The following is a 21049-nucleotide window of genomic DNA, read 5'->3' as shown; positions in this document are numbered from 1 at the left end:
GCGCGGAGCCGCGCACCCACCGCCGGCCCGGCACCTTGGAGAGCTCCGCCGCGCCGGGGCCGCGCTCGGGGCCGCGCCCGGGGCCGCGCTCGGGGCCGCGCTCGGGGCCGCGCTCGGGGCCGGCGCGGCGCTGCCTGCCCGGGGCCCGGCGACGCCGGGGCCGCCCCGCCGAGCCTCGGTAGCGCCCCCGGCCGCGGATGCGCCGCTCCGCCCCGGCTGCCTGCGAAGGAAGAAAAGTTTGGGGGCGACTTAGGGCCGCGGGAGCGCCCGAGGAGCAGGAGGAGGATGCGCGGTTTCCCCGGCTGATCGGGAAGGAAGGATGACCGAGGGAGGATGTGCACCAGCAGCCAGATCATCGGGAGCCTCCTGGTGCTCTCCGTGCTGGAGATAGGGTTAGGGGTGTCCAGCGTGGCCGTGGGGGCGGTCAGTTTCAGCCTGGTCCTCACAGAGCATAAACCGCAGCTGGGAGACTCTTCTCCGGTATGGAGCGGGGTGTGTGTACGTTAGCCATTTCACTCTCTCTTTAACTCTTTATGGTGATGATCAGACCGTGCGAAGGCATCCCCTTTTCCCTTCCCTTCCCTTCCTTTCCCTCCCGTGAGTGCATGCTGCGCCGGCCGCGCCGGGTCCATTTCCGATGTGCTTGGGGTACGCTCTGCGGGGCGAGGGGCAGGCACGGCGGGGACAGATGTGCGTGTGTGCTGGAGACACGCGGGAGGGAGACCTCTTCTTTCTCGCTCCTTTGCGTTTTTCAGTCTTGCTGTGAGCAATTGAACTTTCTCTGAACCCCTCCTCACACCTGGGGAAGCCCGATGCTTGGCGTGAAACCCGGGCCGTAGCTTACGGTCTTTAAATTGACGGCGAGTTTTGCTTTTTCAAAAGAACAGCCCTGTCCATGATGAAGAGACTGTCAAAAGGTGCTTTAAATTAATGTCAAGGGTATGTCAGCTGAGTCCTGAGTTTTTGGAGGAAAAATAGAAAGAAGCATTGGGAAAGAAAAGGAGAAAGATGTTCTCATGTACTGGCTGCCCTGAGCTTCTTGTAAAATGAACAAAAAAGAATGAAAACCTAGTAATGGGTTAATAGAAGCAGCATGTTCTTCTCAACAGATCATTTCTCACTTCTCAAAAATAATTCTTATTTTTCCAGTTTGAGATATGCATGTTTCTAGGAAGAATTTTCCTCCAAATGGTTATTTATATTTATGAAAGAATAGGAAATGTTGAATATTCAGTCTAAACATGAGTGGGCATTTTTGAAGTCCAAAGCTGGTTTTGGCCAGTGTGTATTGTACAGCAGTATTTCTAAAAGGATTGTTTGCTTAGCTTCAGATAACATGATAAATGTAAAACACTCTTGATTATTCACCAGCATTACCTCCTCTAATTTATAGATTAATTCAGACAAAGTGCTTCATGTAATATTCTCCCTGTCAATAATTATTAATTATTGACAACAGTGATAAATATTTTTGGCAGTATATAAGCACACATATAATTCTGCACTGCAGAACAGGTAGGTGAGAAGTGAAAATGAAGACTAGCTCAGACAGGTAATGACATTACCAGGCCAACAGGTAATGATATTATCAAAATCACTTCAAAAAGGGAGGTTTCTGATCATTGTAAATGAAGAAAAAATTACTTAAAACCACATGTCTATCTGAAGATTTAATGGCAAAGATCAATTTCCTGGGTTTCACTGAGGTCAAAGAGCTTTGATCAGTCAGTGAGATCAGTATTTTATGCAGTGGTTGCATTTTGTGACAATGCTATCACAGCTGATATCATTTCATGATGATGCACATTTCCTGCATAACTGCCTCATTCATGTTTATGCTGTTACCCCAGAGTTTGTACTAGGCATAGAGTAAGAATCTGTTATGTTAGATGTTGGCTTCCAAGGACATTATAATCATAGTAAGAGACAGATACAGTGTAAAAGGGTGTAAGCGAGTATGGAGAAAAAAACAAACCAAAACTGAGTGGTATAACAGGTGGTTGTCTTAACACACCAGCAGTCTGGCTGATTTAGAGCTGTTCATAGGTAGAGTTTTAGAGAGCAATAAGACAGAGAACAGTGAAAAGGTTTTGGAGATATTTATAGGAAATTATTCCCATATGTGAGTGCAGAAGCAGGGAAGGTAACCCAAAGGGACTTGTTAGCAAATGTAACAAGTGCACAAAGGATGCCCACAACCAGAGCCAGCAGAGGCAGACATCTGGGAACTGAGCAAAAACTGCAGGTTGAATAGGCAGAGAGAGGCCTCAAAGAAAAAGCAGAGTGGAAGAAGGAACCTCATGCTTCATGTAGCAGAGGAAATTACAAAATCAAAGTGACGTGTAGAGTTGGGTGACATGTTTCTAAAGGCTGACTTACTTTTCATTGAGCTAAAGATCTGCGGTCTAAATCGTCATCATTATACCACTCTTGTTGTACTACTCTAGCAGTTCAAACTGTGAGGTTGCATTCTTCTGACTAGGGGACTAGCAGGGGAGGCAGGCAGGCCAAGAAAGGGGGCAGAGATTTGCTGTTCTCCAGGGATACTTAGGGCCATGGGTAACTACTTTCAAATTTAAACAAGTGGACAAAGGTTTGTTTGGACAATCCTGAGGATTGTCCTGCTGCCGAAGTGGCATAAGCCTCCTTTCTGCTCACTGTGGCTTACACTGGGCTCGTGTTGCTGGTATTAAAGGATATGTCTTGCATAAAATATGTTATTTTTTTTCCAATTCATACCCTTGAATCAGGGTTTTCCTTTGAGAAGTGAACACTAAGGAACAGAAAAGGACATTAAAGAAAAACTAATTCTTTGACATGTTAGATACAAAACACTTAAGTTGAACAGTGTCATTCCTCCTGTTGCAATTTACTTGGAAATGCACAGAAAACCTTTGACCCTCTTCTATCCTTTTATGTGAGTGGAACTCAGCAGAGACCCAAGTTCATAAGGAAGTAGATGAAGATAGCATCACCATGGAAACCTTAACCTGAATTTCTAAAATTTAGGCATCTTAAAAATCATGCACATTCTATCTTCTATACTTGCTTCCCTATGATGGTTTGCACTTGACAAACGTTAGCTTTTCTATTAAAAGAGTTGTTCTTATTGTTCACTGCTTCCATTCAGACAGATTATTTACTAACATACCTAATTTTAACCATATGAATTCCATCCATAGCATTATGGACACAAGTGAAGTTAAGCATGGGCTGAAGTACCCTGATCATTGCATGCCCTGCATTATGTATAAGCAAGCCAGGGAAAGCAGAGTATACCAGAATGAAGAAATTGAAAGCCTAGGCAATATCTGTATCCAAAAATACATAAAAATGGTAAAAAGAAGTTTCAAATCTGTTGTTCTCATTGGAGCTGAATTGGATTGTGATAGTACAAGTTGTTTAAAAAGTAGCCATAAGAAAACAACTGAAGGTGTGACTGTCTTCTCAAATTATCTGGAGCATGTGAAGACAACTAACCAGTTTACATCATCAGCAATCTGTTCTTTTTAAAATAGGCCATGGCTGTTAAATTGAAAAAAATGCTAAAAACTAAAACAAGTCCACAATAAAAACAGTCCCAAATACCCTGAAGTGCACATGTTGGTGATCTCTAAATTTTCTTTCTGTTTGTTGTTTGTACTGGGATAAACTATTCTACAGGCTGTAACCAGTGTCTCCCAGATTTCTTTGTTTCCCAGAAACTGAGGGATATTTCTGAAATCCACCATTTCCAATTCAGTTATATGACGTACTATAGAATAATTCAACCAATGAGAATGCTGAACCACTAACAATAACATAGCAAGAATGACAGCATCCATAGCAAAGGCTTTTGCACAAACAACAAAAGTCAGAAGATAATAAACCAAAAGGTATTCACAGCTATTTTTTTTAATGGTCACATGCTTCTCCATCTATATTTAGAACACAGTGGTTTCATCACTCTCACTATGAGTAGTGAATAGATATTCATGTACACACACATACATTTGTGTAATTTATCCTCATTTATTCTGCAGTGGTGAATAAATCCTTGCTGTAAATGAGTCTCCCTCACAGAGAGAGAGAGAATGAGAAACAAAAGCTACATCTTTAGACAAATATGCCATCTATCTTCATATGCGAGAGAGATACTCGATGATTCACTTATGGCTATGCCCCTCAAGAGTAATAATTTCTTCCCTTATAAAGGCAAATATCTGAATGTACTTGGGAGATATGCACTTTCTGTATGTTGGTCTGTTTGCCTGTCTGTAGATAGAGGCAGAATTACTGTTTCCATTATTTGTGATTTTATCACAGGGGAAGTCTGCCTGCCCATTAAAAATCTGCATTTGGCTACAGAAATTTGTTCAAAGTTGGCACTTGAAATATTTGATTTAAATTACTTTAATTTTTTTGAATCAAGATTTGGAGGAAAAGAAAAAGCGTCAGTCCGTATGGACTTTCCCAGAGCAACAAAACCTTTTTAGACTGTAAAATCAATGTTGGTGGCCTGAAATTTTAAACCACTAGATTTTACATCTAGATTTTACTGTTGCCAAGTTTCTTTTGGAAAGAACGGTCAAATTTTTTTTTCAAAAACAGCACTAAAAAAAATCACATTATTGTTTAGCATGCAGACAAAATGCAGATGTGATCCTACTTTATTTTAACATATGCATTGCATTTTCATCAAACTGACCATATTTCTGTCTGGCTCCCACTCGTGATGAAATTAATCACAGGACTTTCAGTGAGCTCAGTAGAAGCTGGAAAGAGTTCTGTACCTATAGATAGGGAAGGGCATATCAAGGGTGGAAGCTTCTTGCCTTGCATGGAGCCAGGACAATTCACTGAATTCAGCTGAGGTCTTTCAGTAGGGTTTTTTTGTGATTTGGAGTCTCCAGAGGCACATACAAACCTGGAAGAAGTTCCATGCAACTCCTGAGTTGTATTTAGTGGATCTGTTGTATATAGACTGACTTAAGCATATGCTTAAATGTTTTACTACCATAAGACTGTAGTTCACCTGCAGGGAAGAATCTGTCATTTATTACTTTTTTGAGATGTAAGCAGTCAGACTGTAAACCAAATGCTTGATACAGAACAAAAAACCAAAAAGTATTATTTGTATTTGTTATTCTGATAGGCTCTAAACAAACAAAAAGTAAACATTATTATTTTGTGCTGATAATTTAAGGGTTTTTAGAGATGGATGGAGGTTTTTTGAATCACCAATGCCAGATTCAGAAACACACTTCTTAATTTCCTTGATTGTTTCTAAAAACCATTCCCCATTTTTAAAGCATGTCTGTAGGTCTATAATCAGATGAGTGGAAACACTAATCACAGGGACTGGGATAGAATTTAAACTGCTTGAATATGGCTTGAATCAGTGGGAAGGGCAGCAGCTCCTGATCTGATAAGACCCAATAGCACACTGCCAGACAAGGTTTGACTCAGATTAGACATGATTTAACACTATGCCTCAGTTATAACTAAGCCCCCCCTCTCAGCATGACAGATTTGGTGAGACACAAGGTTGGGTTTTGGCAATGCTGCTGCTTCTGGTTCTGAGTCTGGATGCCTTTCAGCCAGCTAGACATTGCTGTCCCCACCATCACTTGCATGGGACAGCAACCTCATTAGAAGTTTCCATCCCTCTTTTGCAAAAGATTATTGGCATACCTGATACCTAGGCATACCTGGTAATAGGTATACCTGGTACCTAGGCTTGATCTTCTTGCCTGCTGTAATTTTTATTTAGTTTGATGTCTTTGTTTTCATTAGTAGATTCTGTGCCCTTTATGTCTGTGCTAAGAACATTTAATCCTTGTTCTGAAATACTGCTTTGAATAAGAGTTATAGATATACTGCTTTGAATAAGAGTTAGAGATATCTGCTTAGTTCATCCATTAGGGATTTCAGCTTTTTTCTCATTTGGATGGAGTTGAAACAACATTATTAAATAGAATCTTTCTTTCTTTACATTACTAATTTCAAATTCCTGGTTATTGTCCTGAAAGTCACATGCTTATGCAGCTTTAGTGTAAAAACACAGAATTTTCTAGTTTACTACCTGACAACGGTAGATAAAAGTGAAATTGTTAATTCTGTCTCGATGGTTTAGTCTTCCAAGTAGAGTGTCATTTGACTAGGTATGATACACTTGCTTTTTCACTATGCTACATTCCATTTTGGAATAATTTCCCTTCATCTGTTTCATCAGATACATATGGATGACCTACAGAGGACTTCCCATACAGTCTATACAGTTTAGCTGTCTTTTTTGTCATCAACAATGACTAGGGATCAAGCTGTCCTTACATTCAACAGGTTTTCTCTACTGTTTTGTTCAGCCTGTGTCCAGGAAATTTTTCTATGAGCAGTTTTCATTTTTTCAAGGGAATTACACTCACCATTGCTTTTGCCTTTTCAAAACATAAGACAGAAAGGTTTCTTAGCTTCAAGATATAAAATAAAAATAGTTCCTTTTCTTCTGCCTGATGGAAAAAACCAAATCTTTGGCTTCCTGCAGATTAACTAAAACTGAATCTTTTTCAGACTACCAGGGACAAAGTACCCGTTTTCCAGAAGGAAGTGAAAGAAGCCAAGTCTTTTGTTCCAGAAAATATGAAATAGGGATAGATCCAAACCACAGAACTTGAATATAAATTGAGATTTTAGCCTTCTTATCAAAATTTATGGGGTTTTGGATCTGAGGTTTTGTTTCAAGGCAATATTCAATATAAAGTAAATTAAAGCAGTCTCAAAATAAACATTCTTCTTTTCTGGGAGGTCTTTGGGGTTCTTTTCCAAAGCTGAACAGACAAAAAGAGAAATTTTCCAATATGCATATGGAACATCAGCAGGTACAGCTGCAGCGTGAATGACAAAAACGCCACAGAGAGACAGACACTACTGCATCACCTTGCAATGACACTGGTGATATCAGAGCCACTCTGACTTTGGTGGGTCCATGGTAAATCATCACTGAAAGTGGGATTGAGGCACTCAGTCTCTAAGTAGCTTTTGTGCTTTGTAGTATCTTTGGATTTTTTACCATTCGCCCAAGAGGAATTATGCCCTTGTCTATTACTTGATGATACATTTGCATAAACTCATAGAATCACAGAATCATACAATAAGGATTGGAAGGGACCTTAAAGATCATCTAGTCCAAACTGTCCCTGCCACAGGCAGGAATACTTCCTACTAGACCAGGTTGCTTAAGGCCTTGTATAACCTGGCCTTGAACATTGCCAGGGTTTGGTCAACCACAGCCTCTCTGGGCAACCTGTTCCAGTGCCTCATCACCCTCACAGTAATGAATCTCTTCCTAATATCTAGCCTAAATTTTTCCTCTTCCAGTTATCTCTTCACTCCTTGTCCTGTAACTACAGTTCCTGATGCAGAGTCCCTCTCCAGCTTCCCAGATATTGGAAGGTTGCTATGAGGTCTCCATGCAAACCCAGTGATACTTGTGGGTCCCTTCCAGCTCAGAATAATATGTGAATCTCTGAACCTTCTCTTCTTCCAGGTTGAACAGCCCAAACTTTCTCCACCTAACTCCTTAGGGGAGGTGCTCCTGCCCTATTACCAACTTCCTGGCCCTTCTCTGGACTTACACCAGCAGTTTCAATACAAGGCTCCTCTGCTAGTCTTGATGCAAAACATACTTCATGTACATGTGTGTATAGGAGGCATGAATAAGTCTGCAACCAGAAGTAACCCTGTAGTCAATAGGGGCTGCGTGAAATTGGTGATCTGTGCAGGTTTTTAAGCGAGCCTTTCAGTCTTTTAGCATTTTACTATTTTTAAATTATGAATAATAATTTAAATGGAAGTCCAACAATGAGACATCTATTTTAAAAAGTTCCAGCTGAAGTTCCCTCTCGGGCTTCCAGGGAATTTTGTAGGGCTTATTAGCTTAGCTTATCTTTAATGAAATGCTTTAGCCTTATTCTCTGCATAAGTTGTGAACACTTCAACAACAGAGTATTCTTTACAAGAAGCTTATCTTCAGTGATTTATTCCTTTTCCACTCCTGATTTACTGTATTTTTAGTATAAATCTGTTTGCCTAACTTACCTCAGGTAAGTTTTGTTACATGGTTAGAAAATATATAGTTAGAAAATATAACTACATTTAAAAGTCCATGAGATTGGCTGGTAAAAATTTATTAAGGATGATCAATGATAAAGTAGAAAGGAGCAAGTCCTCACCATGACAGTATTAGTTAGTCAAGGGTAAACTGTAGTCCAGAGTAGCTCAACAGTTACAAACCAAGTTTTACTGTTACAAAAAATTGACATGAAGTCTTTCAAAATAGCCAAGAACAGATACAGAGAGTGTCAAGACAACAGAGCCCCTGATGGCTGCATTCCAGTTGGCAGTATTATGAAATAGAAGATTCTAAGTAAAAGACACTTTCAATCTGATTTTTACTTCATCCTTTTTCTGGTACAAAGGGCCAGTGTAGTTTCTCCCATCCACTTTTCACTTCTGCTGATCACAAAACTGACACATCAAAAATTTTGTAGGAAATTCCTACAGCACCACAAAAAAAAAAAAGAACCACCCCCCCCCAAAAAAAAAAAAACCAACAACCACAAAAACCACCAAAATTAAAAAAAAAATTAAGTCGCTATGCTCTCAAAAAGCAGAGAATAGAGTCAATCACATAATATCTCACTGAAATCCTAACTGTTCTAGATGTCTCCACATTGGAAAGCTTGGCCAAAGAAATTCTGCATGAGCAGTGTTCCTGAGCCATGGGTGTTACTAATACTCTCTTCATAGAGCAGGTTTCCACTGTTTCCAGTGAATCAGCCTTAGAAGAGAGTCATGAACTTGGCTCAGAAAGTTCAAAGTTTTGCATGAGGTATAATAGCCTGACCTTGTGGCAGAAAGCCTGACCTTGTGGCACAAAGCCATCCGTTGGTTTTAATTGCAAAATGCATGCTGGCATAAGTAAATATCCATACTAGGTTTTGGGCAACCCTCTTCTCCATGAATGTAATACACTGTCATCTTAAAAAAAACCCAACCTAAATAACATTAATCCTTTGCTACTGCCCGAATACTTTTCTTCCAAGGTTTTTTAAAATATTCAGGCACTTGAGTGCATTCGGTTTCACAACTTGTTTATCTCATAGCCATACGGATTATAAAATGGGCTCCTCAGGATCTTCAGCATGACCTCAAGATTAAACAGAAGAATTTGGAGGAAGCATGAATATGCAATTCATCTGAGTTAGAATACAAAGAACTCTTTTAGCTCTTTAACTGTGGAACATGTTATTCCTTGCCTATATCTACAAACACTGTAGATGCAGAGAGAGAAAATACATACAGAGTATACATGACATAATACAATAATATCATAAAATTGTAGAATTTCTCAACTTGTAACAGACCCAAAAAGATCAGCAACTCCATGCTCCTTTCAGGACTACCTGATACTAAATCATAAGACTAATAGCAGCATCCAGAGTGCTCCTTGACCTCTGACAGTCTTGGTGCCATGATCCCTTTCCTGAGGAGCCTGTTCCATTGGCTGACCACCCTTGCAGTGAAGAACCTTCCTCTGATGAAACTTCACTCCCTTTCCTTGGGATCATCCAACAGAGATCAGCACTTCTCCCTCCGCTGCCTGCCTTGAGAAAGGTCTAGACTGTGCAGAGGTAACCCCTCAGCCTTCTCTTCTTCAATCTGATCAAACCAAGTGACCTCAGCTGCTCCTCGTAAGTCTTGCCCTTAAGGCCTTTCACCATCTTGGTCATCCTTCTCTGGACACACTTTAAAAGTCTGATGCTTTTCTCATACTGATGCATCCATCTCAGCACAGAATTCTCAAGAAGGAGCTGCACCAGAGCAGAATAGAGCAGGACAATCACTTCCCTCCACCAGCTGGTGATGCTGTTCTTGATGTACCCCAGGGCATGGTTGGCCTTTTTTGCTGCCAGGGCACTGCTGACTCACATTCAATTTGTCATCAAGCCAGACACCCAGATCTCTTTTCCTGTGCCTGCTTTCCAATCTCTTGACCCCCAGTATTTATGTATAACCAGGATTACACTGTCCTAGGTGGAGAATCTAGCACTTGGCTCTTGTTAAATTTCACATGATTGGTAATCACCCAGCTCTCAGGTCTATTCATATCTCTCTGTAAGGCTTCTCTACACTTAACAGTCCATGGTGTCTCCTAGTCTAGTATCATTAGAAAACTTAATGTACATTTAGCTACTGCATCCAGATCTTTACTGCAGGTAGTCAAGTGCTTTAAATGGAATAGTCATCCCTTGTTTTGAAAAGCTGGTACATTAGGGCTCATAGATTAACTTCATTGACTCCAACTGGAGCAGAATTAAAGCATTCCTGAAAAAATGGGTGACCTTCTCTTTCATGCTCTTTTACCTTTAAAGGTAAATTATCAAACACAGAGGTTTTAAAACTAGTTAACAAGTTAAAACTATCTATGATGATATCTTCCAACACTAATTATTTTTTCTATATACAAAAATTTCCTTTCAATCCTATTCAATCACTACAGAGAGAAAATATATTATTAATCCACTTTATCAAATCTGACTGAATAGAATTTAATTACAAAGATGTCTTCAACAAATTTCATTTGAGGTTTCTGCATTTTGAGAAATACAAAACACGATGTGTGGAAATCTGAAGCGTGCCTTCAGCTGAAGGCAATCTGCAATGGCAGGACTGGGAGTAAAACCCCAAAATTTCACAGAAAGCCTGAACGAACGCTTACAAAGCAGATGTGATGAGCTGAAATCTTATTTGCCTATGGGAATGTGCAGAAGGGACACTGCCCCTTGGTGATTTCCTTTGTTTTATTGTTATTCCAGGAAGTGGGTTCTAGCAGCAATTACCAGTTTTGCCTTCTGGTATGTCCTGAGCCATTCAGCACCCTGGTCCACGTGACCCAGCCCTCCTTATAATCTGATTGGTATTACATTCACATCCCATGCTTAGTATAAAAGTAAATAATATACATAATTTATCCACATTCATTATGAGGAGCTATCTAACTCAGAGTAAAAAGATACTTCAAGGCTTATACTTAGCTATGCCCATAAACTACTTTAGTTAGAGGGAGATTAACTATGAGTTAAAGCAAATCCTCAACTGAAATAGTGAAGTGGCAAAATTTTAGAGTGTAAATAAGAAGTACCTGCAATATATTACACAGACCCTGAATGATTTACAGAACGTCTTAGGGGTTTGGTTTTTTGGGTTTTTGGTTTGTTTGTTTTTTTAATTTCTTATGTAACAGGCAGGTCTTTTCTGTGATTTAATTCTAAATCAGGGTCAAGCAGAGTCTTTTGCTAGAATTACCATCTCAATGCAAAAATAGCGTAGAAGAATACAGCTTTAAAACTATAAAATTACTTCCCAATGGGGGAGTAGGGTTAGCTTTATTGAAAATAGGTAGCATAGATTTCTTAATAAAAGACTTTATGAGGTATCAAGGAAATCTGACAGTATTACTAACACCTGGAGAAGGCCTTATGGCTTTCATACAACTGCTGTAGTTCCTACCCTGACTGCTTCCCTGGGGACTATTTATTGTTTTATCATTAAACTTTTCTGTAGGAGGAAAAAGACATCAGAGGACATCACTGGTCTTTGGCAGAGGTCACTATTAAGCATTATCATTAATTTTTATCAGCTGGTAGGCATTTTTCTGGTTTTGGTAATTAATTTTTGCCTAATGCTTGGTGCTGCAATTAGCGAATCAGTTTATGTGAGGGAATGACATTTTAAAAAAGTACAGATACCTTCATGCTCTCTCTTGCAAATTGGGCCATCAAGACTCTGAACCATCCTTCTGCATGCCCAGAGTAGTCACACCAACAGACGTACTGATATTTACACCTGCACCCACGGACATGACTGAATTATATTCTTGCCCAGAGTTCCACTGTCTTGAAGACAACGATCCATATGTGATCCTTCAGTGGTTCAGATGGTAGGATCAGGGCATTAAGTCCCAATGCTATGCCTAGAAGTAGATGATTTGGATCACTGACTAGTACCTGGCTAAACTCTTCTGAGAGAAAAATAAAACAGTAAAAAGGCGTTTTTGTGCTCGCAACACTGGGGATTTTTTTCCAACTTGTTTATCTAAGCAGATTAAAATTTATATTTCTTTATTTTCTCGTGACTTATGGTCACTAGGACTTCTCATTCCAGTTTATTTCTGGTAAGAGTGTTATGGTTGAGTTACAACCTCCTGAAATATAAGGTTTGTGACAAAAATGCTGACATTGTCTGAACTGTGGCCACCACCACAGCGACACAGTGGGATTTGAACTAGGTACCTTAAATGATGAAATCATTGTGTGGTTTCTTGTTTTTTTGCAGTTCCTGCTTTGCGGCATATGCGGAATATTGTGCGCCAAAAAAAAATCTGGACTTGTTGTAAGTTTTTCCACTGCATCCATAACAAATAAGTATTTGAAAGGCTTACTTATCTAATTTGAACTCTTTACTGGGGGCTTTCTGCATGCGAGGGTATTTGATAAGCAATTAGAAAAAATACAAGTTGGCAATCTAATAAAAGTAATCAGCACTTTGGAACAGTCACAAAAAACAAGGCAGTTTTGAAATGGCCTATGTAGGTCATGCTATTTAAGCCATACATTTAAGCCCTGTTTATCTGTATCTGGATAAACTTTGATCAGAAATCACTTGACATAGATTTATGTCAAGTCAATAAATGCTTCTCAGTAATGTCACTGGACTCTATCTTCTCTCCTTCAAAAAAAAGCACTGGGTTGCCATCTCAATAAGGCTGCTGACCAAGTTTGTTTCTACATATCATAGCTGTTAAGTGTTTAGCAAGTTTGTTTAGCAATCTGAAACACGTGTATGTAAGTTTTAAAGTGGTGGAAGATGTCTCTTCAGGTATAGTAATTTTCTGACTGCAGCAAAATGGTGTTACTACTCAACAAGTCACAGAAGAACTCTGTGTTAAAGACATGATCTTATTTTAAGTGATAATGGCAGTCCTAATTTTCTGTCAGCTTGATTATTCTGCCACATACAGATGGAAGTCACATAAAACAAGCATAAGTGTGATGGGAATCAAAAGCTCTTTCCAATTTTTTTTTAATATCAATCCTAAACTCTGTTAAAATGACAGTCCCTTTTCTTAAAACGTGTACCATAGCTAGTTTCCAAAAGCCATCTGTTCTGGAGGTGTCATGTAATAGTCACGTGCCAGTGGACTGCAAAATACATCCTCAATACCACATTCCTAAGGAAATTGTCATCCTAGTTGTGTACAGAACTAGTCTGTAAGGCTCCATAAATTTCTGCCACCACAGTAGATAAGTACATACACAAAGCCATATCGAGAAATGTTAAATGCCCATCTAGATCACCTTTTGACAGGTCAGCAGTATCAAGGGAAGTGAATAAGACAATCATTTAACACTGTCTCCGTAAGATCTTTTGCTCCTCAAATGATTTTGAGGTTAATGCACATCCTGAATCAGTGCAACATCTTTGTGACTAAAAGCAATAGGAGGTTTTTAAAAATGTCTCATTGATTGCAGCCTGTTTGACAGATTTCTAAAATTCCCAGGAACATTTTAGTCAAGTTAAAATCAACCAAACTGAACCACCAACCATATAGTCACCAAACTGACCTTCTGTAAAGCAGCATCACAGATGTCTTTATTGTTTCTTTTGGTTCTTTGACCAGCACATTCACCTTGAACACTTTCAAAGACCCCACAAAAGCTGCAGAAAGCCTTCAATCAGCTATCTGACTGAATCAATTATAACTGAGCAGGAGGCACAGTCAGAATGCACACAAAGCAAGAGAGATTCACTACAAATACATGAGGCATTCACTCCTGAGGCAGGGTGATAAACTGCACAATAGAAAATTACGACACCTTCTGTCATGTTACTGTTTTGCATGAACAGCTGGAAATCAGTTTTGTGTCCTAGCAGCCCTTCCACTGAATAGGTTTTAACTGTACCTACGCATTTTACCCAACTTTTTTTTTACACACAACATCAATCTTAACTCTTTTATACCAGAAGTTAATATATTCCCGTGGTGCAATGGGGGAGCTAAGAAAGTTAAAAACAAGGGGCTGTGCAGGGTTTTGCAGTCAATGATGCTATCAAAGAATTAAACTGTGGTTATCTCATATTTTATATGCATTAATCCATTTCTGAAAAATATTAATGTGACATAACCTCTCTTGTCTCTCCTGACAGATGATACTTTTTTCTGCCTGTTGCATCTGTGGACTAATAGGAGGAATCTTAAATTTTCAATTTCTTCGTGCTCTGACAAAGAAGTCATCTGCTCTCTATTCTTTGCATCTTGCCTCCATGTCTCTTGCATGCATTGGAATTGGTGGTTGCACCCTTTCTTCATGGCTCACTTGTCGGCTAGCCAGCTATGAACAAAGGAGAATGTTCTCAGAAAGGGAACATTCATTGCATCACTCCCATGAAATGGCAGAAAAAGTGAGTTGTGTGTCCTCCTTTATTTGTTCTGTTTATCCTCAAATGCTACCGTATGCGTTAGCGTTTACAACTGGCAAGAGATGTGTTCAGTTTTCAGTTCTATATGAGAAAGAGATTCTGGAAAATGAAATGCTGCCATTCTTTGTAAGCTTTATTATGTTGCATTATATGGAGCTATTTTTAGGTACTGTATATTTGCAGTACATCCATTTCAATGAAGTACATCCATTTTCAACATAATTCCATTGTATAGCTATTTAGGGGCTTAGCTGCTAAATATAGCACTTCCTAAATAATTGGAAGCCCTATTAATATGAATTATCATGTCTTGTACTGTAAAAAAAGCAGAGAAAGCTTTCTGTAACCACATCATTGCATTGCTTCCAGGATTTAATCAATCTCTTCCTCTCCCAAGTACTCAGCTTATAAATTAGGTTATTTAAACAGAAAAGCCACAGTTCACAAATGTAGGTGACTTAACCTAAGCATCTAAGGGCATATTTAGACACCTAAATAAAACTGGTCTCATTTGCAGCACTGAGCATTTACTTCCTTTTTGTATTAACAGGAATCCTAACAAGGTGTATAGGAATATAATTAGGTGCTGAAACTGAAGCTCCCAAAGCTGAGCACATAGGATGAAACCAAGTAATGGAGTGGAATTCTTGAAATCATCTCCTTGTCTTAACAGATCTGAATAATATTTGAGGAGTTAAGTGTCTGCTGTAAACCTGTGCTTTGCATTTGGACTTAGTATCTATCCAATGCCTTTCATTTGAGAAATGAGGAGAAAAAAAGAACAAAAGTCAAGTGGACTGCCCACCTAAACCTCTACTGGCAAGTCTGCATTACTGTTAAGTTCAAGAGTCTGTTGTCTACTGAAATGTCTGAAGAGCAGAGCAAGGATTAGTCTGCTCAGACTGTAGAATTGTTTTCAGATTCTCTGAAAAAACATGATATAGCAGTTAAAAATGACTTGTCACTATTTGGTTTCTTAACTGAGATGAGACTTCAAGTAGAAATATAAATTGAATTAATCTTAGATGATACTTGAAATGTGTCTTAAAAGCAGGGAGTTGGAAATGTTTTAAAAAGATGATGTTTTAAACAGGTTTTAAAAAGTTAAATAGTAGAGGTTGCAACAGTAACATAAAACAGGGTGATCAAATCAGCAGACGAGATACATTTCTCCATCTCATTTTAAAATGAAGAAGAATTCTGATGAGCTATTAGGCAAATATGATGGTCTTGCTGATGGAAGGCTAGATATTGACTTTCAAAGAGACTCTTGCCTCAACAAGGACAAAGATAGGAGAAAGGAAGAGAGGGAATGGAAGAAGAAACAGCTTAGAAAGGAAAAAAACCTTTCAAAATAATAAAAGCCAAAACCTTATCAATTTGGGGTGAGGATGACATGGGTAACAGTAGTTCACTGCCTACCTTCCTGGCCTGTTGACCTACTGAGCTTTTTGGCACTTAGCAGCAAGGACTGCCAGGTGTCCACTTACCCAGGGTGAAGGGCCACAATGTACGAGCAACCCTACTGCACACACTCAGCAGATCTGGGATGCGCCCCACTGATGGCAACTTCCCTGCATGTCTGCTGTAGAGCAAGTGTGCATGTACACTTGGCCTGACTTGGGACTTCTCAGACCCACAGCCTGCCTGCTGCTGGCAGGGCTGAGTACGCTAGCTCATGGCACAAAAACTTAAATTAAATTAGACCCTAATTTAGCAACCAGCTTAGACGTGTTTTATATATATGACTATATTGTATATTTATACTGATATACTGATATACAGTAATGTAGACATGTACTGCATGTGCATTTGTTGGTGCTATATTTATTGTATAATTGTTATATTTATATTAGAGATTGAGGGGTATTGAAATAACCGACCTGCCCAGCTGCCCGGTGATTCCCCCGACACCAGAGTTACCTCCAAGGTACGCTGAACACTAGGGAGCGACCATGTTGTTATGTCACTTCAGGAAGGGCCACCTCTACGAGGAAGTCATAGCTTCAGCTAATCGAAGTTGGCTGATGCTGTGATGTTACTCTGAGGCAGGAATGGTGCTTCCAGGTAGTGACATAACTCTACGTGGTGAACGCTGCAGTCCGGAAGTAAGTTGAGTATTTAAAAATATTCACCCTAGTTACAGGCATCCAAATACTCTTATTTGGATGCAGCCACCATTGATTCACTCTGCTTCTAATCTGTGTGCTCCTTCATTCCCTAAATTCAGCACCTTTTTTTTTAATTAACTTTTTTTTTTTTTAGATAGAAATATTGGGGAAAATAAATGGGTGTTGATATTTTTCCAAAACTATGGTGATATTCAAATAGCTGATGTCTGCAGACAATTAAAGTGATGATGCTTACAAAAGGAAACTCATGAGTAGCCTTCTGACAGGTCATTGCTATCAAAATATACTGATAGTTAGTATTTGGTATTCTTGGTCTCTTTGGCCTTGGTATTTTTGGTCTCTTTCCGAGCTGACAGATACCTTCAGTGTAGATCCAACAAAGCCTTTGGGCACCTACAAATAAGAAATTACAGTGCCAGACAATCCCCAAACTGGGATCCATAGTCCAGTGTTAGGCATGCATGTTCCTCTTCAGTATATGAGGAGAATAAGGCACAATACCAAAACATCCAACACCATCATCTGCAAATGGAGACCTGTGTGGTAGAAATTACTGAAAATTAGTTTCACATCTGATTTTCTCTGAAGCTTATGCTTGATTCAGGAGTATTAATTGGCAAGGCTACTTGGTTTGGTAGAGAAGAATAGAACATCCCTTCTTTCAAAAACTGTGAAGGGAACAATTAAGTCCTATGATTTGCTTTAAAATGTAGCTGGTAAACTGAAAAAGGAGGCATTGGTGCTTTTTAACTTTATGTTACCATGAGTTCTGGTCTCTGCTTGCCAAATATTGTGGACTAAAAGAAGAGAGAGACTGAGTAAGACTAGTAATAAAGACCAGGTTGAATAATTTTCTTCTCTTTACCACGAATCTCAGCTACTATGCTACAGAGTTGGGTTCTTTCTTTCCGTCTTTTTCTCTCTCTCTGTCTAGCCCAATGAATGTTGCTTCACTTTTTTACAGAAGCTTCCACAGGAAGGGGGACAAACAAATCCCTTTTATTCCACGTTTTCTCCAAGTGTACCTAGGAGGAAGAAGAGGTGAATTTAATCTTTCCATGCAGAGAAGAGCCTCTGGTCATCATGCAGCTATTTTAGAACTAGTCCAACACTGGCACCTTCACCTCATCTACTTGAATTTTAGAAATACTCCAAGCTGCATTTTTACCTGTATCCATTCCTCTTGCCATAGCTGAATGTTCTCTGTCATTGGACATAAGCAGCAGATCACTTATTTCTGCACCCAGATTCAATCTGGTATGAAATAGGCCTGGGATTGCTCAGAATAAGGTAGTTCCAACCATAAACTCAATGTGGCTTTGCAGGCTTGGAGATCAGGGAACTGTTTAATTAATGTAGTCATCTCTGTGCTTAGACAGCTGCTAAGGGGGTATTGTTTGCATTTCAATTTGAGAATTAGAAAATCTATCTCTGAGCAAATCTTGTTTCAGGTGCTTTAGGATTCTGACTCATGAGCCGGTCAGCTTACTCTGGGATGACTCACCTGCCACTGGAGAAGCAATCCCTGAACTACTAAAAATTGTAGACTGGCATAATGAAGGAAAACTAAAATCAGACCCATCCCAAGGGAAAACAAGTACTTAAAACCCTTAGATCCTATTTGGATCTAGATCTGCTTCCCAAATGTCTATTTCAGCAGGCATTGACTGGCATCTGTTTGTAGCATGTAAGCGCAGACAGAGGTTTGAATGGAAACAGACTTAACTACCATTTCATTCTTTTGTAGATCAGCACACAAGCTTGAGTTGATGCAATTTCAAAGGACAACATCACAAACTAGTACAGATGCCATCAATGCTCTGTATGTGGCCTGAGTGTAATGTCCAACTCAATCACTATCAATGAATCTATCGGCTTTCAAATGTACCTAATTTATGAAGGAAAAAATATGTTTTATTTGTAAGGAGGTTTATCAAGATAAATAAAAATGTAAAGTGTTTTTGAGTGTTTGAAATTCTGAGTTTGTTCAAATTTCATCACACCCTTAGATGACTGAATTTTGTACACCTTACAATAATTCTAATTTTAATTAATGTTTTCTATTCTTGTTCTAGGAAATGACAGACAACCTAAGCAATGGTGGCCCACATCTGATTTATAATGGAAGTGTATATTAAGAAATTTTTAAAAGTTCCATGGAAGGAAGTGGTTTTAGAATTTTCTTCAGGAAAAAAAAACAGACTCCAAGAAATTAAGAAAATGAAACAATCATAGCTTTTATGGCTCAAATGTCACAACTGCAGACCAGCACAGTTGCAATTCCCTTTTAGAACCATGTTCAAAATTTGTCTCCTAAACATTTTGCGGATATACAATATTTATTCACTTCCTGGCTACTCTCTTTCAGTTTTGTCCGAATAATCTTTCTGAATTGTGATAGTATTTGAAATAGACTTTGCAAGACTCTTATTCTCATGAAGACTCAAAAATCAGAAAAAAACCTGAACTGCATTTAGCCCACTCAAAGGAGAAGGCAGAGGAAGAATGGCTCAGGGGAATCTTTTTCTCCTCTCCACTTAGCAGCATCTGGTTTAGTATGATGGCTTCAGATCATGGCATGGTACAGCAACACATTTGCACAGTCCCTCTCCTCACATTCTGAATGCATCCTGCCTCAGTTTTCCCAGCAGATCATATCAAAAGAGAGTGCAAACTCCTCTTCCAAAAAGCTCCCATCTCACATCCAGAGTGTAAATGAACAGTGTGCTGAAAACAACACCAATGTCTTTGTTTTGAAAGACAGAATGCTCTAAGAATGCCATAAATCAAAACCTCAATAATGCCTTGTTGTAAAGAAATTGTAAATATTTCCAATTTGTGAATGAAGTATATTTCGTAACTTGTTCATAAAAGATGACAAATAAAATGAAATCTAAACCAGAGATTTTAGAGAGATCTTTTGGGTTTTTTTTCTTGTTAGAAATATTTTGCGAAGCTGAACTGTCATGCTTGCAGTTTAGCACAATATATTGAAAAGTTCCTAAAAGCTCAGAAAGGAAAAAAATGAAGGTTGAACAAAGTCATGGTCAAGATCAGAAGTCACTGGCAATTCTCCACACCAACAATAACGTTTGGGGGTATGTTAAAGCAGCAGGTATGCAGCTTTAACTGACCCCAAACTTTATTGCAGAACGTTGTGGTTGGTACTGCCATGAAAAATGGAAGGTATTGTCTGTAGCAGAGCATTTACAGCATAATATTAATATTCATATTCATATAAAATCACTCATATGTTACATAGTGAATCTATGACTTTGCAGTATTGCCCAGCACTGCAACACGAATTTCAGATGTGAGCATCATTGATGATTGGCAACATTTGGTGATTCATACCCATATTCCCAGACAGGTATGAACAGAACTCTATTAATGTTCAAACTACACCATAGAAAGCCCTATAAATTACATCACATTGTTTTGTGAATTCATATGGCATAAAATAATCTTTAAATTGACTGTCTTAGAATTGTTGAAGTCCATAAGGGATCTAATTACAACATGGGGAATATCTTCACTGCAATTTAAGTCTCTCCCTTAAACTCCAAGCTAATTAGTTGGATGGCTGCGCTTATGAGTTGAGAAACAGACCACCTTATAAGGCTTCTCTTCACTTACTTACTGTTCCAAAGAGCTTTTGAATTTTCTCAGAGGCCCTGGTTGACTAGTATTCATTACATACCTTAAGCATTGCTAATGAGATTGTTCAGGTTCATTGAAGAATAAAGACAGTGTCATAGCAAAATAACTAGATGTTTAAGGTGTCTCTGCTCAAGGAGGTTCTCCCCTTTCCAGGCATTACCTGTCTTTACACTGCTTCCTTCACTATGTTATAAATTGTTTGTGCTCTTTATAGGTGCCATTGTCCCTTCAGTTTGATACTCCTCTTCCTTTGCAGCAGGAAGCATGAGATAAATCTGTCCCCAGTATAGGCCCTTTATGAGAGCATTTTTGCTGCAACTCTGGACACAACCTGCCAAGGCAGGACCATGGTAGAAACAGATGCAGAGATTCACATATGTTGAAAAATGCACATTGAACATATAGCCTGGGGAGGTGGTTTTCTAACTTTCCTTCCCTCGTTGTCTCAGAAAAAAAAAACCCAAGGGCCTTATAAAATCAAGACTAAATTAAAATATTTCTCAAAAATCCACCTTGGAACTGCCTGGCTGAGGTTCATCACAACTATAATATCATAGTTCACCAGAATCTCTTGTGATATCTCAGGACTAGGAATGGTAGCTTCAGATCCTGGAGCAGTTTGGAGTTGCAGTTCAGAATCTGCTCAGGAATGACATGAAACCACTGACCACAACACCACCCAGTTATTTATCACAAACAGTTAACTTCCTGGCATATTAGTGACAGTGTGGGATAGT

General features: G+C 39.2%; 1 protein-coding gene across 5 annotated transcripts; it reads left to right on the top strand.

Moving 5' to 3' along the window:
- Positions 1 to 228: 228 nt before the first annotated feature.
- On the top strand, positions 229 to 19555 carry TMEM196 (transmembrane protein 196). 5 transcript variants are annotated; one of them, XM_059478074.1, is made up of 5 exons: positions 229 to 480; positions 12376 to 12432; positions 14248 to 14502; positions 16377 to 16450; positions 18728 to 19555. In XM_059478074.1, exons 1-5 carry the CDS (start codon positions 334 to 336, stop codon positions 18732 to 18734), a joined length of 540 nt encoding a protein of 179 aa, XP_059334057.1. In that variant the 5' UTR covers positions 229 to 333; the 3' UTR covers positions 18735 to 19555. The 5 variants fall into 5 exon arrangements, with proteins under 5 accessions (XP_059334057.1, XP_059334050.1, XP_059334042.1 ...); XM_059478067.1 differs by having other exon boundaries at positions 229 to 492; XM_059478059.1 differs by having other exon boundaries at positions 229 to 498.
- The last annotated feature ends 1494 nt before the right edge of the window (positions 19556 to 21049 follow it).

The sequence above is a fragment of the Ammospiza nelsoni genome, chromosome 1 (assembly GCF_027579445.1).
Source record: "Ammospiza nelsoni isolate bAmmNel1 chromosome 1, bAmmNel1.pri, whole genome shotgun sequence".
NCBI classification, from domain to species: Eukaryota; Metazoa; Chordata; class Aves; order Passeriformes; family Passerellidae; genus Ammospiza; species Ammospiza nelsoni.
The sequence above is the reverse complement of the archived record's forward strand: the minus strand, read 5'-3'. Positions and strand labels throughout refer to the sequence as shown.

Coding starts and splice junctions, on each gene's coding strand:
- TMEM196 (XM_059478059.1), top strand. CDS start 334: ATGTGCACCAGCAGCCAGATCATCGGGAGCCTCCTGGTGCTCTCCGTG. Junction 499..12,375: donor CGGTATGGAGCGGGGTGTGT/GTACGTTAGCCA, acceptor GTTTTTTTGCAG/TTCCTGCTTTGCGGCATATG. Junction 12,433..14,247: donor AAAAAAAATCTGGACTTGTT/GTAAGTTTTTCC, acceptor CTCTCCTGACAG/ATGATACTTTTTTCTGCCTG.